The 24,419-nt window shown below is 35.6% G+C and overlaps 1 protein-coding gene across 1 annotated transcript in view; it reads right to left on the reverse strand.

Annotated features, from left to right (window-relative positions):
- Positions 1-5,061: 5,061 nt before the first annotated feature.
- Positions 5,062-24,419, reverse strand: part of NIPA1 (NIPA magnesium transporter 1) — a 51,179-nt gene continuing 31,821 nt past the window's right edge. Inside the window, exons 4-5 of the mRNA XM_020992948.2 lie at positions 16,573-16,733; positions 5,062-11,629 (exon numbers count right to left, since the gene is read on the reverse strand). Of these exons, the coding sequence (XP_020848607.1) occupies positions 11,118-11,629; positions 16,573-16,733 (673 nt within the window). The 3' untranslated portion in view covers positions 5,062-11,117. The remainder of the gene's footprint in view (positions 11,630-16,572; positions 16,734-24,419) is intronic.

The raw sequence follows: 24,419 nt of genomic DNA on the forward strand, positions 1-24,419 counted from the left end.
TGTGTTAACATGATGAGTTTACATTTTAAGAAAATTAAAATGCATAATATAGTGTATCAGGGGAAGGCAAGAGGAAGGAAGTTATGGAAGTATGAGCAGAAATTAATAATTAAAATGGAAAATATGTCATTGGAAAACTGATAGATGAAACCAAGTTGTTTTTTTAAAGAACATTTAATCAAAAATTAGTGAATTTAATTTAAAAAAAGTCAGGAAAAAATTTAACAAACTTGAAGTTGGAAAGGCAACCACAGCAAATGCAAAAAAAAAATTGAGAAAGCTGTCACACTTTATTAATACAGCTTTTTTCCAACAAAATTGAGGATTTGAAAGAAAGTAATGAATAATTACAAAGATGTGGGATACCCAAATTGACAGGAAAAGAAAAGGAAAAATTAAGTTCTATTCCAATGAATATGCAGGTGACACTGTGACAATATAAATTCTAATGGGCTGTACTTTTTTGGAAAGGCTTCCTGGCAACAGATTGTCAGTTGGCTGAGAACCAATCTAACTGACCATTGAGAAACTCCTCACCGGAAAATTGACCATCATGTGATGAACATTTTTTAGGCCACGGTAGGCTCAATTGAGAAATGTAGGTGATATAAAACAAAAGATAGCAATAAAAAAATTTTTAACTATCCATTTCAATTTTTAGATTTCATCTTACCCAGAGTTATATGTTGAAAAGGTTATTGGGCTTGGAGTCAGGGAACTTGGATTCAAATCCCAGCCTTTATTCAGTTTCCTGATCTATAAAATGAAGGTGTTAGATTAGATCACCTCCAAGGTCCTTTCTGATTTTAAATCTATAATCCTGATATCTAGCAGCAAAAGTCTCTCCAAATGAATGACTATACAGTAAGTAAGCATCCATACTAGGAAAGAGAAAAAGAGAAAACTCATGCATAAGTCTTATGTATTTGAAAGACATTTTTTAAAGGTTGTTCTCTCCAGCCTAAGGAGGGGTAGAGATAAGAGGTAAGGTGCTATGGTACTCAAATTTCTGTCCAGCTTCTTGTGATGCTGCTCAAGGCAGCTCGCCGGATGGTTTCCCAGCTTTCTCCTTTTGTATAGGAAAAATCCCATTTCTGCCCTGACTTAGCTTCTGCTTTATCTGTCCTTTTCTGGATTCTGGGATGGAGACTGGGAAGTCTGAGAACAAAAGACTTCTTCCATCAGTTTCTTTTCTGTGTACCTCAATATTTTTGCTTAGGCTAAATGGACTTAGGACAGTGTTTCTACCACATGGCTAATTTTCTAGCTATATCATGGACATTATGTTCTAACAATTATACTTTGACCTCTTTGCTTCATTTCCAATGTTAATTCTTCTAATATTTTCCTGTTCTGCAAGTGCTAGAATTGTTTTTAGTGGGAATACTTCTAATCCTCCATTGAGTATTACATTGGCTCTTGATTTAAGGCAAATGTTTTTTTATTGTGCTGAGGAAAAATCCCTCTATGCCTATTCATTCTAGCACTTTTATAATAAATGAATTTTTAAGGCTTTTTCTGCCTCTGTTGACATATAAATATGATTGTTTTAAAAATTAGTTATGTAGTTTATGATAGTAAAATATATTGATGAGTTTTATTCCTTCATCTGACCTGACTAAAGAGATCAACAAAAATAATGTAATTGTGATTTCATATGTCCATATACTACATAGAAAGGTATAAAACATTAATGCTTAATGTTATAAGTAATACATTTGATTTATGTAATTTTCTTATTTTTCTGTGGGACTGACTGGAATTTCAGTCTATATTAATATTCTAAAACAACATCAAAATAGCAAGAAAAACAAGGCATATTTATGGAGTTTTAGAAGTCTTGTTTTTTTTTTTTACTTCTCTGAGACCTAATTGCATTACTAATTGCATTATTATAGAAAAGGAAATTTTGCCTTTGGGTTTACCAGTTGCTTTCTCCCTCTCCCTTAAAAATATTTTGTTTCTGATTTTGATAAATGTCTTTTTGTTAATAAATGTGGACTTTATTGTTCTTTGTCCTTCTTCTGTTAATTATAATCTATATTCTTATGCCAATTTTATTTTTATGTTTCAGCTAAACAAATATTTACATGCCTTTTTATATCTTTGAATATAGAATGCAGATATGTGGAATCTTAACTACATTGTTATTTTTGTTGATCATTAGATTTCCTTTTCTAGAGTTCGTAGGTATCTTTACTTGGGGCTGTTTGTTGATGAATTTGTTTAGGTTTTGATTTGAAGTGGATAACTCTATTTTCAAATAATATACCTTTGTTTAGAGGGTATATAATTTGGGGATCCAATCCAATTTTTTTTATTTTTAAATTTTTGTCCAACTTCGACACTTTTCTTGATTACTTTTGAAGAGTATAATTCATTTAAGTTGTTTTTTCTTGGAGCTATAGAATTTTGTCTCTATAATTATGTAATTTTATAATTTGATGCTATGGTGTATTATATTTAGAATTTCCTTGTTGACATTCTGTGTGTTCTACTTGCCACATATTACTAGGTTTTGTCCTCTCTTCATTTTCTTAATTATATCTTTGAATTGCACATCTAACTTTTCTGTAAGAAATTTTCATTTGTTCTTCAATTTTGTTATGTCTTTTTGTCCAAACTTAATTTATTGTTACTTCTTCTTCTGATTTTTAATTTAGTAGATATCATTTTGCCATTTCCTCAAATGTTCCTTCTTTTTTTTATTTTTACAGCCCCTTCACTGACTTTAACATTATTATACAATCTATCATTTAGCACTTATCCCATCACATCATTCATGATTCACTCTGATCTTCAAGGGGATTTTGTCCCTTAGGTGTTTAATATAGCAGTATTTCTTTATTGGCTCACATTTTACAAAGAATCCTTTTACTTGGGTAGCTATTCTGGTATGAGTATAATAGCACAAAGGGCAAATCTTAAACACGAAACTAGTTGCTGCTGATACATGGGAAGCTTCAGTCAGGTCTAGGAAAGGGACGAGCTAGGCCCTCCTTGTGGAATACCAGGAAGGGTTGTAGAGGTGGAGGCAGAGCACTTGATAAGTACTTGTAGAAGGAATTTTTAAAAGACATCATTATTTAAAAAATAACCACAATGATGAGACAACAAATCCTATCTATGGGGATATTCCTGTAGCAGTGGGTCCACCCCAAGCTGCTTTGGCAAGAGTAGAAAATGGTCTCAGAAGTTTGGGTCTGACTTGGAGGCTCAGCTAGTGAGGAATGGTGGTGCCTCTTGCAGGACTGGGCAGTAGGAGCTCAGAACCACGTGAGCCATTGTCTCGTCCTGCCCTGATGTGTTCACAGCCCAGGACAGAAAGGGAGTGTAGGGGATGGCCCCATGCATAGTTATGCATTGGGAGGACGGGATATTTCTCAGATTGGAGCCTTCCCATAGGTGATGGTAGGAAATGATACAGGAGTATATCAGAGATCTCTAAACCTTAAACCCACACAGACATCGAGACAGGAAAATAAAGGTAGACGGCCCCTGTGTCACTAGCCTCGGCGGGGATAGGGGAGTAATAGATCTGTCAGTGGAGCTTCCACATTCCAGTTTTGGCAATGGCAGCATCACCCATCCTTAATTTTTCACTTGGTTCTTCCAAGAGTTCTGTTTTTCTCTCTCCCTCTCCCCAAACACCCTGTCCCCCTCAATTCTCTCCTTTTTCCTTTTTAGTGAGATAGGGAAAGGGTTGGACTGGCTTTTTATATCTGTGAGGGGTTTAGAAGCTCTTGGATCCTTTCCACTTTCCTGTTTTCAAGGAAGTCTGATGACAGAATTTAGAGCTAGAGAACACCTTGAAACATTTATTTTTACAGATAAGGAAACTGAAGCTCAGAGAGATTAACATGATTTACTGAGGTCACAAACCTGACAAACAGAAGGGCTAGATTGTGTGACTCAAAATCTACGACTCTTGTCACTAACCCATAACTGATTCCCCTTCTAATTATCTTACCCTTGTATGATATTTCTGAATTGGTATATTCTTTTTTCCTACCTGTAAATCCTACAAAATGTTTGTTTTCTGTAATGTGTTAGTAAGAAAGGAAAGAAGAGAGTCGTGTTATAGTCATCTAGCTATGGTAGTAGTGGGGAAGAGGGGAAAGGTAAATAGGGGTTACGCATTTCTCTATGAACAGTCTGACACCTGGCCTATACTAGAAGTCTTTCCAGTTTGGTGGGATCTGTCATGACTTGAATTTCATTCCATTCATACAACCTTTGGGAACATAGAGTTGGCATATAGGATCATCATAGAGATGGAAGAACCCTCACAGGCCATCTAGTCCAACCCTTCATATTACAGGCAAAGAAACAGAGAGCTTAAGGAGTTTGTTCAAGTTCACAAAAGTAGTTATCATTTGAGGAGCATTTGAACCCAGATCCTCTGACTCCAGAACTGGGAATCTTTCCACTATACCATACTGCTCTATGAACAACACAGGTGCCAAGATTTTTTAAAAACTTAATTTAGTTTCTTGGAATCAGGAGGACCTGCATTCAAATCCGACCTCAGACACATGAACACTTACTAGCTGTGTGACCCTGGGTAAGTCACTTAATCCCGATTGCCTCACCAAAAGGCAAAAAAAAAAAATTAATTTAGTGGTCCATGAAGGTTTAGCCCAAAAAACAAATGAATCTCTCTGTTCCAATCTCATTCTCTATAATCAATGATATGGTATGTTTATATATTAAAATGACTTGTGAGATAGGATAGACACTTAAAAGCTGTGCTACTTACCTTTAGCTTTTAAAAATATGTATTGTAAAATATTGTCTTAACGTATCAAAATAAGCAATATTGTTCTTTGATTACAGAATGGAGTTGTCATTATATGGTCCTAAAATGCACATGTCAGTGGTTCAATCCTCTCCTGTATAATTCAGACAGAAATCAAACACCTGTATGTACTTGTAGACACAGATACAAAAACCATGGTACTGATCTTTACAGTGAGAATTTCTGGCAAAGAATTAAGGTAATTTAAGCCTTGTACCTATAGAAATATTTCAAGTATGCAAAAAACAACAACGAAATAAATGTCAGCTAGAAATAAGTTATTTTATTTTAAAACACATTACAGGATAATAAATATGTTATTGGAAAACTTAGTAAATAGCCTTTTATAATTTATATGAGGCAACTACAACATGCCAAGACTATCTTTAAAAAGCAAAAGATAAGCAAGAATTCTTAGTCATTAACAAATGTATATACAGTATTTGGAGGCTAATAAAATAAGTCTTTTTGATCTCCCTTGATGCAACCACACTAAAATAATATTTATGTAACCAAATGCAATTATACCTTTTTATATTCTAGACTACTCCCCCCATTCATATTTTACATCCCAATTGTCAGGAAGACAATATTTTAATTTTTAAAAATCACACTCAGGAAGTTACTGTGCAAATAGCATCCTTTCTTCCCCCAAAGTGTAAACCATCTACATTGAAAAGTATTTCTGAGTTACAAAATAAAATAATTTCCCCTTTTCACTGTGATACTTTGGCACTAATAATTTAGGAATTTCTGACATTTACTATAGTGAATGCAAAATACATCAGAAAGGTGTGGGAACAGTGAACACTGTACTCCAGGATATCAAAGAGTTAATTATAAAGACTTAACTCCTTGAAGGCAGGACATTAAGCATAATTAATTACAAATTTGTTCTAACCGGAAATTTCAACTTTTTTTTACAGGTTATAAATTCTCTAAAGAACATAAATCTAGGTAGATTTCAAAAGCCTAGAAAGAGCTCTATTTAAGTTAGAAGATCAGAGTGGTTCATCATGCAAACAAAATCTGACCTTTCAGTGCTGCTCTGTTTTTTGTTTTTTAAGTCTTTTTTTTACCCCCTTTACCTTGAGTGTCTTAACAGGATAATATAAAACCCTTCCTCTTTTGGAAAAAAAAAAGGAAAATCAAAACTTCCTATTTTTACATAAACTTAATCCAGTATTTCTTTTCTCAGTGCTCAAAATTACTCTATTACAAATCAACCATGTTAGGAGACACTATTTGTCAAGTTGCAGTTTGATTCTGTCAATTAATGCAGTGTTTTTATCCTATAGTTATCAAAATACTCCAAAATGTGAATCAAACCTCAAAACAAGTTATGTGAAGAATTATCCCCATTTGACGGATGGGAACCTGAGGCACGGAGGTTAGTTAACTTTCATAGGGCTGCACAAGTCACTGGCATAAAAGAGAATAAAAGAATAAATAAACCCAAATAAACTCAGTTCTCTGCTCTAAGCCCTCTAACTATAGTTATACTGCTTCTCACACCAGCGACATCAATTAAAGAATCCATGTTCTACCAAATATCTGGTACCTGCTGTAGAAATTTTGATTGTTATATGGAAACCTAAGTTTTTCATATGTAATTTAATTTGTTTAAAACACAAGAGTTTGTGTTACTTTAGTAATATGCCAGGAGTTTATAAGAAAAAAAAACCCAACCTCAAACATTATTAGGCCAATTCTTATTTCTATTCATATTCATCTTTATCTTTTCATATACACAATGGAGAAAAAATAACCTAGCTTTATTTATAAAGTTCAGCTACACTAAAGAATATACCCTAAAGACTAATCCACAGTAAAAGCAACATAATTTACACCTAAGGAATATAAAATAGGTCGAGGTATATTATACCATCAACTCTCTTATCATGAGACAATGTTCCATTTACAAATTCTGAATCTTTTTTTCTTTTGGATTCAGAACTGATACAACTCTTGCTCTTAAATATGAATATAAATAAACCTTAAAATAATCAAGGATTGCTTTTCCAAAGGGAGGAAGACTAAGTGTTAGGAGTCAATAATATACTTTTACTCCCTGAGATGGCAGGCCATGAAGAGTAGATCAAAATCTGCTTGGTGAGTAAATTACTTTCTGAGTATCAGGTACTTTGGGAAGTGCAGTCATTCCTTTCAGGATAGCAAGCCACAATAGTTAAAGCCTGTTAAGCCTAATTCAGATAACAGAGATATCAAAAGGTCTGCATCTCTAAAGAAACACACTCATTTCCTCTGCTCTTCTGAAATCATTTTAGATACTGAGAAAGGAAGCTATCAAAACACCTTTATTCTTGGTGGGTAGATACCCTACCCTGGATAATAATATGACTATTTTTACAGCCAGGAGTTTGACCTTATTAAATAATAATAAAGTTGCCTTGGAACTAATATATCTCAAAAGTACTTAACTTATACTCAGAAAGTAATTTATCCATCTGGTAGGACCTATCCATTGTTTATTAAGTGTTTACCTATTGCGGGATAAGGAAGATGAAAACTGACAGCACATTTTAATAGTGACATCTTACATCAGAAAACAGATATAGGATCGTGGAATGGAAAGAACCCAGCTAAAAAAAAAAAAAGAATAAGACTGCTCAGATGAAAAAAGGGAAATGAGCGAAAAATACAACACAGAAAAAAGAAGGCAAAAGATAGGTCTGATAAATGGATACAACAAGAATATTGCTTATTGCTGAACCAATAACAAAACATATCTCATTATCATTCTACTCTGAAAAGGCTGTGGTTACAGTGCAAGTGATGAACAAGGCCACTAGAAAATCATGGATTCCTTCCCAAAGGCTCTAGATTTTGTCATTCCCATTGTTGTCTACATGAGTTTTTGGCAGTTAGCAGGCTGCCTTTTCTGTATAAAAAGGAAGCAAGAATGAAGAAAACTGTTTTGGTGTGGCCTATCAGCTTGGGGTCTGAAGAAGGATTCATCACGGTCCTAACATTTCATAGAAAATCAGGGTTTTAAAAAAAAAAAAGGTCAAAAACAAAAAATTAAGGTGAGGGAACAAAGCACCATCCAGGCAGGAGGACAATTGTCCCTTTAAACGTATGTCAATATGAAATCTAAACATTCTAATCTAATTATAATTTCAGACAATAACTTCGAAGATGCTCAGGAGGTGAAAGAGATCTCTGTAAGGGTTCATTGCTAATTTTGTGGTTTTCATTTTTAGAAAAGGAAAAACAAAAGATAAAACATATCATGGTGCTACAACTTATCATCCCACTTCCCTCTAGTATTATCTCCAATTTATACTGTCTATATATTTGTAAATAATTTCCATATTGTCTCCTCAACTAGAATAAGAGGTCCTTGAAAGCAGGGGCTGGGTTGTTTTTTTTTCTTTCTCTGTGTCCTCAGTGCATAAGAGAGTGACTGGCACACAGTAGATGCTTAATAAATACTTGTTGAATTTATTTGACTTTGAAGCTACATTTTAAAAATTATACTGTTTTTTTCCCAAATGATAATAAAAGAGAAGGTATTGAAATGATGCTATTTTCATCTGCTTCTGGAAAGGCTCAACTCTGAGAACTGCCTTATTTTCCTTTATGTACTCCGCAAGTTTTAATTAAATTTAAAATATGATTCTATCCATTTTCCCATTCTATTTCTAAATTAATTTAAAATTAACAACATATAGAAGACTGCTAGAAATCGGATGTTATTTGCTCTGTGCTAAGCTTCAAGATCACCTGATAGGTTTTTTTTAACTTGATAGTATTTCTAAAGGACTAGTCAAATTAACTTTATATGATTTGGCCAAGTAGGAGTAGGTCTATGCTGATAAGATACTTTTAGTAAAAACCAGTGTTTAAACCCTCTCTGGATCAGGGATATTTCTGGGGAATGTGGGGAGTCTGCTTAGAATTAGTTTAGTATCTAAATATAGGTAGCTGTTTGGGGAAAACTTCAAATACTCTATTTTTATTTTGACATTCAGTCTTGCACAAAATCTCAGGAAATGATATTCGAACTGTCATTCCTAAACACTCATGATATTTATAGTTCTGGAGTAAAATATGATAAATTACACTAAATTTTAAAAGCTTCTTCATTCCTCAGATACCAGGCTTAACAAAGAACAAAGGATTTCTATGCCATACATGAAAATCACCCTCAATTTATGGTTGTACCATAATGGTAAAATATTCACAGCAGTGAAAATATTGCCAATATGACCTGTTCTGAAAATTGAACACGTGAAATCATTGATTGCATTGCTAAATAGTTTGTGCTAAATCACTATCTCCTAAAAGTTAAATAAAATATCCCTTAATAGAAATTGAGCATTTATGGTAGGTCAGTTAACAACAACAAAATAAGGTTTGTAACTTTTAAAAGACCCATCACAGTATTTTGTGTCTTTACTCACAAATTACTTCCATAAAATGTAGCTCCTATCTTAATAATTTTTTCTTTATACTAAATAGTAGTCTAATTTTATTTATTCTCTCTGCATCAAGTTCCCTACAATTTCATAGCTGAACTTTTCAGCTGACATTTTTGAATTTCTTTGTTTTTCACCATTTACAGGTAACTGACTCTTTTTAGGAGCCATTGGTTTTGCCTTAGTAAGAGTCCCTGCAGCCAGAAGTTAATAATAGCCACTTTTCTTTATTCTAACTTTCCATTTTGCACATATCTTTGTTCCATTAAAATGTCAGACAATGATATAAGTGACATTTTGCTGGGATTTCTGTCACTTAATGTTTTGGTCTTATTTAATTTAGCATTACTAAGTACAGAATAGTAATCATAATCAGTACACTGGTACAATGAAGTGCTTATTTGCAAAGTCTAATGAATGAAAAGTCAGAAGAATAAGAATGTTCTGCCATACTGGACAACAAACCCACTCAGCTGTGGTCATCAGTGCTTGCTATGAACTCTTTAGAAAATTTTTGTTGCAAATGTTCTTTTATAAACCAGCTTCTTTCCTAATTTATTTTATCTTTTGTCTTTCTCCTAGAGTTCTTTGTTTCAGGTAACTCAATCTCTGTGGTAGTTCACAGTTTTCTCTCTCTTTTGAAAGCATTAGAGTCAAGCGAATAAGGAGTTATTTTTGAAAAGCCATTTAGTCAAGATACACATTTCTTCCTGAAGGAAATCATTAACCTACAGAATCAAAAAACTTAAGGCTGGAATTTGGAACATTCATTACATAGGCTGAAATGCAAAAGGAGATGTCCATACATACCTAGTTGTTTTTAGTCTGATGATAGCTACATACTAAAGAAATCCAAATAGCTTTGAAGTGGTCTTAGCCTTGACTACCTTCCCAGACACATATTGCTTTTTTTTTTTTGATGACATGCACTTAGAATCTGAGAACATCCAAAGAGACTATGTTGTTTTAGTTTATGTAATAAGTTATTTTTTTAAAAAAAGAAGTTATTTTTTCATTAGCTCAATCAAATTAAGGGGTATTTTTAAAAGGCAAAGGCACTGAAATATTTAAATTCTTTTTGCAAACAAACCAGTACATAATTGCTTTATTTCTTTTCTCATAATTTCTTTACTTCTTTTCTTTGCCTCTTCCCTCCCCATGTTTTGCCATTAACTGATCTTGGAGACCTACTTTTTAAAAAGAAGATTTTTAATTATTTTTAGCGGTTATCTTTTATTTGAATAAATACCTGAATTTTATGTCAAAGACATGTACATAATCCAGAAAGACAAATGTAAAAGTGGTCACTAAACTGTTGGATTTCAAGCCTACGGTCCAATTAACATTTTATATCCTTTTCTAATGTAAGTATCTAACAAATGAGAACATTTAGCATTGTAAGAAGAAAAGGGAGCACCGTCTCTTTTTTTTCTATTTAAATTGGCTTTTAAACTTTTTTTAAGGAAATGACATTCTTGAAAGCTTCCTGGTTAATGACAATGAGAAACAGAAGACTAGTCGACAGTGTGATGCCTCAACTGCCATTCCACAATGCTGAATGAGAAACCTCAGACATTTTGGGAGGGATTTAATTTTCAGGGGAGGCAGTGCATCAGTCTCTATGCTGTTTCAACTCTTGGCCCTTCTGCTGATGATAGCCACTGAAAGTGCTGATGAATGCCATATGTAGTGGTGATTTTAGGGATATGGACATTTGTTCACTAGGAATTTGACAGAGGCCACCAACTAATTCCACCAACAACTCAAACATCTGAGATGTTTACACATTTTGGTCTCCACAAACCTAGGTCAAATTCAGACCAGTAACCATATCCCACTACTGGTTCCCTGAGCCACCCAATACCCATAAATGTATTTTAATCAGTTTTCATGTTAGGTTTATTCATCTCCCCAAGGTTGAAATTGAACTCTTTGAAGACTTGTATAAGGACAATACCAATGGAAACAGTAGTGAATCCACATGCCATTCCCAAGAAATCTACCAGTCCTACATTACTCCATTCCCGAAAAAGAATTGCTGAGGCCAACAAGACCAAAGTGGTGAATACGACATAATAGATGGCACCAAATACAGATGAATCAAAGCACTCGAGTGCCTTATTAATATAGCGAAATTGAATGATGATACTACAGCCAAGTACAGCTAAAAGGACCAGACAAAGGTATAGGGCTCTTTGACTTGAAGGATTATTATGAAAGATATCTTGAGCAGCTAGCCCAATTCCTTTAGTGCTTGGCACAGTGAAACTCCCCAACAATGAGCAAATACTGATGTACACCATGATATTGGTAGGTCCATGGGCTGGTGCTATCCAAAAGATGAGAAGCAGCAGCATGAGGAGCACTATGCACAGGTAGCCAACAAACACTGAAAAACAAATAACATATCATTAATTAAAGGGAAAAAAAACACGAATGAATCACATAGCACATTTTTAAAAATGATAAAAGCAAATATCACAAATCAGCAAAGTATGACACTGACATTAAATACTCTTTACTCTCATTAGATTGTAGTATGTATAATCTTCTAACCAGAATAATTAAACCTTTTATTAAGTTTCCCTCATTCTGTTACCTTCTGTTCCCATGTCCTGTCTTGCCTTAATGGAGCTATGATACCATCAGTACTCCCTCAGCCATCATACCCTTGCAATGCCTTCTCTTTTCATATTTCTTCTCATTTTCTCATAAATCCTTCTTTGAGAAGCTACCCTAACCCTAGAACCAATTCTCTTTTCCCCCCTATTCTTTTTGGTAACAGAAGTCTCTGTGGTATACAAAAGTACCACTTGGGCTGACCATCTGTCATCTCTTGTTCTCAATATCCAACTAGTCCCTTCCTTATTTTAATCACACATATCCTCAGTAATTATCTTTTATACTGCTTCTTGTGCATAATCCCTGTTTGATAATATGTTTGACAACATGTTTGATAACATGCTACAGCCTGACACCCACTAGATTTCTGTCTATTGACCTCAGAAGCGGCATTTTAACATTTGATGTAATGGGATTCAGTTATTCACAGTCATTTGTCAAGAGTATATTAGTATTAGAGAGTCCTTTATCACCAAAGCAGGTTTGAGGTCACTGAAAGCATTATGCAATTTCCCAAATGATCTCTAGACCCAAACTTCTCATTCTTGGCTTACCTCATTGCCCATCTGCCCAGAGGCAGATGGTGGTGCAATGGATAGATCACTGGGCCCAGAATCAGGAAGATCTGGTTTCAAATACAGCCTCAGACACTTACTAGCTGTGGGGCCCTGGGCAAGTCACTTAACCTCTGTTTCCCTCAGTTTCATCAACTGTAAAAATGGGGATAATAACAGCATCTACCTCATACAGGTATGGTGTGAGGATCAAATGAGATATTTGTTCAAAAACAAACAAAACAAAACAAAACAAAATGCTTATCATAGTGCCTGGCACATAGAAGACACTGTGTAAATACTTATTCTCTTTCCCTTTTCAATTCCTATCCATAGCATACATTAGTAGATAGCCTAATTCAGTAGACCACCCATTCAGTTACATATCATTAAGGGCAACATAATGTTTTCCCCCCAAAATGGATGGTTAAAACCTATTTCTTACTTATTACTATAGATCACTGAGCAGACTGCATAGTACCAGAGCTCAATATAACTAATACATGTTATATGTGAATAGAAGCAACTATTAATAATTTACCCTTTCTCTATTAATAATTTATCCTTTCATTTGCATTTTTATCTAAAGCATAACAAAACCTGGCAGAAAAAGCCTGAAAGAAATTTCACTGGGATAGCTAGGTGGCACAGTGGATAGAGTACTGGCCCTGAAGTCAGGAGGACCTGAGTTCAAATCTGGCCTCAGACACTTGACACTAGGCGTGTGACCCTGGGCAAATTACTTAACCCCAACTGCCTCACCAAAAGGCAAAAAAAATTTTTTAACATTTAAAGAACAATTCATCCCAATACTATATACATTATTTGGAAAAATAGGCAAAGAAGGAGTTCTACCAAATTCCTTTTACAACACAAATTTGGTGCTGATACCCAAACCATGAAGAGCTGAAACAAAGAAAGAAAATTATAGACCAATTTCCCTAATGAATATTAATGCAAAAATTTTAAATAAAATATTAGCAAAGAGATTACAGCAACACATCACAAGGATCATGAACTATTACCAGGTAGGATTTAAACCAGGAATTCACATCTGGTTCAATATTAGGAAAACTATCAGCATAATTGACCATATTAATAACCAAATCAACCGAAATCATGATTATCTCAAGAGATGCAGAAAAAGCTTTTGACAAAATACTGCACCCATTCCTATTAAAAACACTAGAGAGCATAGGAATAAATGGATCTTACCTTAAAATGATAAGTAGTATTTATCTAAAACCAACAGCAAGTATTATCTGTAACGGGGATAAGCTAGCAGCCTTCCCAACACAATCAGGGGCAAAGCAAGGATGCCCATTATCACCTCTATTATTTAATATTGTACTTGAAATATTAGCTATAGCAATAAGAGAAGAATAAGAAATTAAAGCAATTAGAATAGACAATGAGGAACAAAACTACCACTCTTTGCAGATGATATAATGTTAAACTTAGAAAATCATAGAGAATCAATTAAAAAATTACTTGAAATTATTAATAACTTTAGAAAAGTTGCAGGATATGAAATAAACCCATCATCAGCATTTCTATATGTTACTGACAAAGTTCAGCAGCAAGAGATATAAGGAGAAATACCATTTAAAATAACCGTAGACAATATAAAATACTTGGGAGTCTACTAGCCAAGACAAACCCAGGAACAACAAGAACACAACTATAAAACACTTTTTACACAAATAAAGTCAGCTTGAAACAACTGAAAAAATATTAATTGCTCATAGGTGGGCCGAGCTAATATAATAAAAATGACAATTCTATTTAATCTATTTATTCAGTGTCATACCAATCAAACTATCAAAAAATTATTTTATGGAGCTAGAAAAAATAATAACAAAGGTCATTTAGAAGAATATAAGCTCAAGGATATCAAGGGAAATCAATGAAAAAAATGTGAAAATGGGTGGTTTAGCCATACCAGATCTCTTACTGTATGAAAACCATCTCGTACTGGATAAGAAATAGAGTGGTGGATCAGTGGAATAGATTAGGTACAAATTACATTATAGTAAATGACCACAGTAATCTAGCATATGATAAACCCAAAGATCTAAACTTTTGGAACAAAAACTCATTATTTGACAAAAACTGCTGGGAAAATTGGAAAACAGCATGGCAGAAACTAGGAAGAGTCAAAACTCACACCATATACCAAGACAAGGTCAAAATGGGTATATGATTTACACATAAAGAGTGATATCATAAACAAATTAAAAGAGAATGTAATAGTTTATCTGGCAGATTTATGGACAAGGGAAGAATTTATGACCAAAGAAGATATAGGGAGCATTACAAAATGTAAAGTAGATAATTTTGATTATATAAAATTTAAAAGTTTTTGCACAAACAAAACAAATGCAACAAATTATAAAGAAGGTAGAAAACTGGGAAAAAATGTTTTGTAATAAGTATGTTTGATAAAGGCCTAATTTCTCAAATATATAGAGAACTGAGTTAAATTTATAGAAAATACTATTCATTCTCCAACTGATAAATGGTTAATGATATGAATGGGCAGTTTTTTGACAAAAGAAATCAAAGCTAGCTATAGTCATATGAAAAAATGCTCTAAATCACTACTGATCAGAGAAATTGAAACAACTCTGAGGTACCAGCTCATATCTATGACAAAAAAAGGAAAATGTTGGATTTTTGTGGGAAAACTGGGACACTACTGCACTGCTAGTGGAGTTATGAACTAAGAACAATTTGGAACTATGCCCAGAGTCCTATAAAAGTGTGCAAATCCTTTGATCCAGCAATACCACTGCTAGGTCTATATCCCAAAGACATCCAAAAAAAGGGGAAAAGGACATATTTGTACAAAAATTATTTTAAGCAGCTCTTTTCGTGGTGGCTAAGAATTGGAAATTGAAGGGATGCAGCCCATCAATTGGGGAATGGCTAAACAAGCTGTAGTATATGATTGTAATGGAATATTATTGTGCAATAAGAAATGACAAGTAGGATGATTTCAGAAAAACCTGGAAAGACTTACATGAACTGATGCATAGTGAGGAACAGAACTAGGATAATGTATATAGAACAGCAATATTGTTCAATGAAGAACTGTGAATGACTTAGCTATTCTCAGCAATACAATGATCCAAGACAATCCCAAAGGACTAATGATGAAGCATACCATCCACCTCTGGAGAAAGAACTGACATTGTTTGAATATAGATTGAAGCATGCTATGTACTGGAGCGTGCTATTTTTCACTTTCTTTCATTTTTTTTCTATTATTTGAGTCTTCTTGTACATAATGACTAAAATGGAAATGTCTTACGTATACAACACATATACACACAAATATATTACACATATAGCACATGTATAATCTATATCTGATTATTTACCATTGGAGGAGGGGAGGATGAGGAGGGAGGGAGGAAAATTAAATAAACATAAAAAGTGGAGGTAGGGAAACATCCCAGGCCAATTTCACTCTGAGCCATTCTTAAACATCTCAAGTGAACCCATGGTTACTTCAGTTATACTTGCCTCAATAGGCATTTGTTCTGTGCTATGTTTCACACAACTGGTTGTGATGGCATGTAGGCATCCATGTTTTTGGAATGAAGGAACACATGGCACCATTATCTGAAGCTGCTAACTGGGAAATATGGTAAAAAATTCTAGAAAGAAGATTAATTTAGAAGAAAACCACATCAGAACTTAAAGTTTGCTTAAAGGATGCACAGCATACTTTCCTTATTTGATTCCAAATACTATTTTGTATTACACATTTCATTCAATCTTGGGAGTGGCTTTTTTTCCACACATCAGTGTTGAAGCCCAAAGAACATATGATCAGACTTCAAAATATGGGCAAATTAGAAAACGACACTATATAGGTGACTATTATGATATCAGAGGATTATACGCATTATAATTTTTCTTTCTTTTTTTTCGTGAGGCAATTGAGGTGAAGTGATTTGCCCCTGGTCACACAGCTAGTGTCAAGTGCCTGAGGCCGGAGTCGAACTCAGGTCCCCCTGACTTCCAGGGCTGGTGCTTGGAAATTTTTCTAGAGAATATCCATTAAGAACATTTTTCAGGAAAGCTAAAAATTCCTCTAGTTTCCTTAGGTGACCTCTCTTCATAATGTTTAAACAAGAAAATCAGTTACCTGGATTTGTAAGTTTCTCTTCCAGCTCAGCCTGAGTTGTTACGCTCTCAGATTTCGGGGAATGAATGATAAGAACAACAGAACCAGCGCAACTTAGCAAACATCCCAACTTGCCCAAGATGTTCAGTTTTTCTTTCAGAAGGTAAGAAGCTAAAATAGACCTTCCACAACAAAAAGAAAACGAGAATTTTAAAATCAAGCTATTTGTCATAACAGTAACGAATCTTACTTCAGGTCCTATTTTGTTTAATGATTCAGAAGAACCCAAATTTCTCTGCAGTATTTCTTAGTGGGTTTAAGGTAAGGCCTAGACCTATGATTTCATTGGTAGAGGGAACTCCTGCATGCTAAAACTTCCCCTACTAATGCGGGGTAACATCTTCTCTGTAACACATACCCTTAAAGACTTGCCCAGAGTCCTAAGAAGTTAATGACTTGTCTAGGGTCACAATGCCAGTATGTGTCAGAGGTAGGACTTGCCCCGGTCTTCTTGGCTCTGAGGCCAGGTTTATGCCCACTATGCAACACTGTGCTTCTTAAAAGATTTAATAGTAAGACATTAGAAAGTTTCAGAGAAATTAAAAAACAAATATAAACATGATATCACAAACAAATTTAAATGTTTCTAGTATAGTGATGGTGGTGATGGTCGGGGTAATAAGAGACTGAATAGGGCTCAATTATCATTTGAGTTTCACACAATTCCTCTCTGGTCTACTTGATGAAACTACAGAGTAAGGTAAGAAATATATGACAAAGATAAGAAGATTTTATGGTCTTAAAGGAAGCATGAATGAGTGTTTATACTCTGTTGCCACTTTAAGGGCATGAAGAAACTCTTCCATCACTTTGATGGAATTATAGGGGGGCAGCTAAGCTGTACAGTGGATACAATACCAGACCTGAAGTCAGGAAGACTCAACTTCCTGAGTTCAAATCTGGCCTCAGACACTTACTAGCAAGTCACTTCACTCTGTTTGCCTCAGTTTCCTCATCTGTAAAACAAGCTGGAAAAGGAAATGGCAAACTACTCTAGTATCTTTGTCAAGTAAACCTCAAATGGGGTCATGAAGAGTCGGACACGACTGAAACAAATGAACAACAACAAAAAAAAGTTGCTAGAGTAAAAATAGCAGTCTATCTCACAACAGAATAGGAAGATTATCATATCTGATAAGCCATATAAAAATAGCACCCATAGTCCTAAGAGTTACACTGACTCTTTAATATGATGAATCTAATCTTACTGTCGATTTGTTTAATTTCTCTACAATGAAACTAATAACATGGGGTTAACTGTGATGTGTCTTATGTGAACCTAGATGCTGAAGTCATTTTACAGACCAACTGTTAATATAAAGCTACTTTGAGACTACTAGTTTCTCATTATATTGCCCAACTACTATGTGCTTAGCACTAACAACCATCACATTTATATAGCACTTTTACATTAACAAAGTGTTTCTCACAACAATGTTGTGAAGCAGATAAATTAAGCATTGCAGGGGGCACAGATCTCTGTCTTCCACCACCTCACAGAAATGGAGCAAATCTGAGCAAAAAGCACAAGACAGTAGAGCATTAAGTCATACAATGTTAACTGACACAGAAAGGGATGACCCACTAGGGCTGGAATAGCCAGCAAAAGTTTCACTGAAGAGATAGGACCTGAAGGGTAGTATGGAGGTGGATAGGCAGAAAGACCTTCTAGGTAGGGCGAATAATGTGGACAAAGATATTAAGGCAGGAAATAAGGATGATATGGTTATAAGACTTGTTGAGTTATTTTAAGTCGCATCTAACTCTCCATGACCCTATTTGGGGTTTTCTTGGCAAAGGTACTGGAGTGGTTTGCCATTTCCTTCTCCAGCTCATTTTACAGATGAGGAAACTGAGGGAAACTGGGTGAAGTGACTTGCCCAGGGTCACTGAGCTAGGAAGTGTCTGAGGTCCAACATTTGAACTTGGGACTATGAGTGTTTCTGACTTCAGGCCTGGCACTCTATGTACTATGGCACCACCTAGCTGCCCATTTATAAGACTAGAGGGTTTTTTTTTTGTTTAACATTTCCTCCTCTATAATCAAATGATACCCAGACACAAATTTGGCTGAACCAAACAGTCAAAATTATTTTCCTTCTTTTAATTTTTAATAGTGATGATGTCATAACAGGAAGGGTCTTATGAAGGGTTGGAGAAGTCCTCATGTTATTTGACAAGCGATTTGGAATATGTTCCTCTAAAAAGAGATACTCTGATTTTCTGTTCTGTTTTATTACACATACTGTAGGTTCTAAATTAATTCTCTATATTCCACATAAGGGGGATTGAAAGAAAATAGTAGTGCTAATGATTAAAAAAATAATACATTTTTGTCTTTGGAATGCCATTTCTCTACATGTCTGCTGTTCTAAAATTTCATAATACTTCAAACTAGATAACAAGTCAACAAGTATTTATTAAATACCTACTATGTGCCAGGAACTGTGATCAGTGATGGGACAAGGCAAAGATAGGCAAAAACAGTGCCTGCTCTCAAGAAGCTCACATTCTAATGGGAAGGACCTCACAATAACAGAGCCATACTACAAACAGTTCTGGTCTAGAAGAATCTCAGAAGCTGTCCAGCTTTTCTGATCCTTCCCTGCTTAGATCTCTTCCCTTTTTCCCATTTCACTATGAAGAGACATCTCTGACTTATGCAAAAGACCAGACTAAGGCAGTTTAACCCATCTAAAATATACTTGGTTTACACCTCTCCTTCAGAATGATTATAACATATCCTATGCACAGACTTAAGAAGCCTTCTTACTATTTTTTGAGCTAGAGTAACCATGATCATATTTTTATTTAAAAAGGACTTAGCAGAGACCTAATGAGAATGTATGTATGTGAAAGTGCTTTGAAATCTACTAAGGGCTATACAAACAAGAGATATTAAGTATAAGACAACAATGAAAAGAAAGTCTTGCACGAAACCAAGACTGGTAAAATCTGCCAAGCTCTAAGTGAAAATAATCCTGTGAACTGTTTGCTAGGATTTCAGTGAACAAATAATTTTTGGACATAGGAATTCACCATGTAAATAATGTGGCACCTAATCTAGAAACTTAAGAAATACTGCAAACATTCATTTGGAGCTCTGTCTGAGAGCCACTTTGGAGAGGAAGGCTAACTGAGAAGGATACACGCCTTTAAAAAAGGAAGAAATAATTCCTCTGTCTCCAGAAAATTTTAAATAAACTGGTCTGTTAGGAAATACTCAGACTAAAATTTTAATAATTAACAATTACAAGGGTGGATAGTGAAGCTTATCTTAATGCAGGTGAAATTTCCCTTTCAGAAGCCTGTAATGATGATAACAAATGAAGCATTAGGGATAAAGCAATTTTGAAGTTTCTTCTCATATGCATTAAGTCAGTAAAGATGATAAACAAGAGAAGCCTCAGAAAGATAGGCACATTAATACACTGCAGTTCAGCTATGAAGTAGTTCAGCCATTCTTGGAAGACTGTTTGAAATTATCAGAGAAAAGTGACTAATTTGTTCATACACTTTGACCCAGAGATATAATTCATTACTGGGATTATGCCCCACCCCCCAAAGAGGTCAAAGACAGAGTTTCCACATATGCCAACATATTCCTTCCAAGACTAACTCCAATCTCGATGAGGTATGTGAGTCTAGAACAGATGGGCCCCTTACTGGACGGGGAGAAGATGCAGAAACTTTGGTACTCTGGACCCTAATGCTCTAATTTGCTCTAATTTTTAGATTTGCTACAAGGAAGCATCCTGTGAAAAGCATTATTGGAAATCAGCACTAGTATTTAAAAAAAAAAGCATCAACACATTTTTAAAGTTTTTTTGTCTTTTGTTTTTTTTGTGAGGCAATTGGGGTTAAGTGACTTGCCCAGAGTCACACAGCCAGTAAGTATCAAGTATCTGAGGCCAAATTTGAACTTAGGTCCTCCTCACTCCAGGACTGGTGCTCTATCCACTGCACCACTTAGCTGCCCCTAAGTTTTTTTTTTAAATAAAGAAGAAATTGCTGATAATGATGGCTCAAAATCAAATTTATTGGAACAAGTCTCATGTGGCAAAAGTTGTATTCAAACAGTTGAGTTTTTTTCCTCTGTGTATTTCCCCCTCCCTCAACTCTTTTTCTTAAAACAGTGCTTTCTATATCTGCTAGACATTTCAGAGAGATGACAATGCCAAGAAGCACAAATTGTTTTGTTTTACTACAACATGTTTATTATAGAATTCTGGGTTTTGAGCAATAAAGGCCCTTAGCAGGCAAGTTTCTGACCATTCCTCTTCGACTAGCAAAAACAAAGATGCTTAAATCCTTAACATTAAGAAGCTAACATGTTAAATTTGTAACATAAACATCTGAATACTACTGCAGCCACTAAATTTGTAAATACCATCTAAATGAAGTAACACTACAATTTAAAAGAAAACAATGAAATAAACATGGGAACTGTGTTACAATTGGGGAGACACTGTCGTGTTCTAGAAAGCTGGGTGGTACAGTGGGTAGAGGGCTGGACTTGGAGTGAGGATGAATTCAAATCCTGTCTTTGGACACCTAGTAGCAGCGTAACCCTGAGCAAATCATTTAACCTCTCTGTGCCTCGGTTTCCTCATCTGAAAAGTGGGAACAATAATAGCACCTACTTCCCAGGGTTGCTGTAAGGACAAAATGAGATATTTGTGAAAAATAACTGCCACAGTGACAAGTCTACCAGGAATTGTTTTTTAACATATAACAAAAGACAAAGCCACTTGAAGCCTCATCTGTGAGTCAGTGAAGTAGAAGGGAAATGGAACCTGCCTAGGGAAAAGGAAGCTTATACTCTCCTCCCAGCTCTGCCATCAACTATCTTTATGACCTTGACAAATTTTTCCAACCTCTCTGGGTCTCTGTTTCTTCATCTATGAAAACGAATGGACTGGTCTCTATGTTTTTAAAGATTCCTTTCGATCCTATGATTCTATAACTTGGAGTTCATTTGTGCCTCTGCTTGTGGCAAAACAAAAGCTCAGACAGTCGGATACCATATAATTATACGCCAGAAGCAAGCAATTTATACCTATGATGATAGCTATTCTCCATCTCTGCTGGGATTTGTGCATAAGGCACAGGGGTTCATAACCTGTGGTTCAGATTATAAGGGTAGCTAGGTGGCACAATGGATAGGGCACTGGGCCTGAAGTCTGGAAGAACTGAGTTCAAACATGACCTCAGATACTTATTAGCTGTATGACGCTGGGCAAGTCACTTAGCCCTGTTTGCCTCAGTTTCCTCATCAGTAAAATGTACTGAAGAATGAAATGGCAAACCATTCTGGTATCTTTGCCAGGAAAACTCAAAGTGGGGTCAGGAAGAGTGAGACATGACTGAAACAACTGAACAACAACAGTCTCAACACAAAATCAATGATCCTTAAAAAATAACAATAAAAAATTTGGGGCAGCTAGGTGGGGCAATAGATAGAGTACCAGCCCTGGAGCCAGGAGGACCTGAGTTCAAATCCAGACTCAGACACATAACACTTACTAGCTGTGTGACTCTGGGCAAGTCACTTAACCCCACTGCCTAGCGAAAGAAAGAAAGAAAGAAAGAAAGAAAGAAAGAAAGAAAGAAAGAAAGAAAGAAAGAAAGAAAGAAAAAAAAACCCATAGATTTCAGGGGGTCCTTGATAATAGATAGGTAAAAATTACATCTTTATTTTCACTAATCTCTAATTGAAATTTAGCATTTAAATATTTAAACTTTTTTTTCTGAGAAGTGTTCCATAGGCTTCACCAGACTGCTGAGGGGGTACATAACACAAAAAAAGATTAAGAAACCCTGATACAGAAGGAAGAATGGAACAATGTGGAAAATATGATAGTTACTTGAAAGTTACCCAAAATGCCCTATAAAGTTATGTTTGGGTTTTGTGGAATCTCAGGAATTCCTAAAACAAGGGGTTTGATTACATATTAAATACTGCTTTGTGTAAGCAAATAAGATTTTTTTTAAAATCAAGAATACTGTATTTTAAGATGGCTTTTTTGGTAAAAGGTTTGATATTGAAAGTGTGAAAGGCAAAATGGAAGAGTGACAGGAACCTGTGCAGCCTAGCTGCCTTCCACAAAGCTCCTCTAAACCGATCCAGAATATGTGCCAGACTGAATTGTGATGAAGAAACCCAGGAAAAGTCACGCTGAGTCATCTGTCCAGCCCAGCTTGGCATAAGGAGTGAGACAGAGAGGTCTACAGACACTGAAGACTGAGGTCGGGCCAGAAGCATGTCTGCCATAGAACACTCTGGCGCCCAGGGAGAAGCTGTGCACTTGGCGAGAACCATGCCTGGGATCTACCAGCACCATACCAGGCCATTGCAACAAGGACAGGTGTGAGATTTAAGTTTTGTTGCACATTAACCAGTTTTGGGTCAGCCACACATGGCGGACTGAGAGAGAGACTTACGTACCAAGGTGGCATTCCTAGGTAGGTAAACTCTGAGAGATGGAATGAGAAAGGAGGAAGTTTAAAATGAAGACTTAGCGAGCAGCAGCATCAAGGTGGCTCCGAGCCCAAGAGCAGAACAGGGTCCCATTCCCAGCATCTTGCTCAGTGTGCAGAAGAAGAACCAGGGCAGGAATCCCAGTCCAAAGAGGAGCCTACAGTTTCACCACTCAGAATGAGCAGAGCTTATTAGCCGGCCAAAAGAGGCTGAGTCCAGCAGCAGTCCACTCTTGCTTAGACCCAAACCCAAGTTAGAAACTTGTAGAGCTCAGACCAAGCAGGAAACAATCAGGTTTTACCCTGGGTCAGATCACTTGGTGAACACTGGCAGCTTGCAGATCCCCAGACTATCCCTGAGATCCTAGAATAACACAACACTCAATTAAAAAAAAAAGCAGCTAACAGGACCAACGCAGACCTTCCTTCCAGAAGTACAACATAAAGCACAACAGAACTCAGCCCTAACATTAAGTCTAAAGGCAAGAAGAGCCCGAAAGAATGAACAAACAACAACAATAAAGGATACAGTGGCAGAGAAGTTCAAGACATACATCTAGAAGAGAATGACTTCAAAACATCTAGAAACAAAGCCTCAGAGAAAAACAGAGCCCGGGCAAAAATTCAACTTGAATTCCAGGAAGAGATGAGGCAAGAGTTAAAAACAGAGTTTTAAAAGTTTTTATGAATTTTAAATAAGAGTGCTTTAGGAGAAAATTAGAGAAGAATTGACAGCTATGAAAGAAAGAATCGGAAAGGGAATTAACAGCTTGGTACAACAGTACAAGACCTTGCCCAAGCATCAAACTTCTTGAAAATTAGAACAGACTGACTTAGCAGCCAGTATCTCCATGAGGCAACAAGAAATATTAAAGTCAAAAGGCTGAAAAAAAAAGAAAAGAAAATGTAAGATAGGTCAAAGCAAAAACAATTGACCTGGAAAACAAATCAAGGAGATAAAATTTCAGAATCATCACACTATCTGAATAGCATAACAACAACAACAACAAAACACAAGAAAAAAACAAAACAAAACAAAAAACTGCCCAGATCTCTTGGAACCAGAGCGCCAGCTGGAAACAGAAAAAATCCATCTCCAAAAAGACACCCCAAAATGAAAACTCCCAGGAACATGATAGCCAAAATTTAGAGCTCCAGGTCAAAGAAAAAGTACTGCAAGCAGCCAGAAAGAAAATAATTCAAACACTGAGGCGCACCAGTCAGTTATCACCTATGATTTAGCAGCCACCACTAGAAAGGAGCAGAGAATCTGTAACACAATATTCCAGAAGGCAAAGGACATGATCTTATAGCCAAGAATAACTTAC

This window comes from Phascolarctos cinereus, unplaced genomic scaffold (genome assembly GCF_003287225.1).
Source record: "Phascolarctos cinereus isolate Bilbo 61053 unplaced genomic scaffold, phaCin_HiC Scaffold_726;HRSCAF=1367, whole genome shotgun sequence".
Classification (NCBI taxonomy): domain Eukaryota; kingdom Metazoa; phylum Chordata; class Mammalia; order Diprotodontia; family Phascolarctidae; genus Phascolarctos; species Phascolarctos cinereus.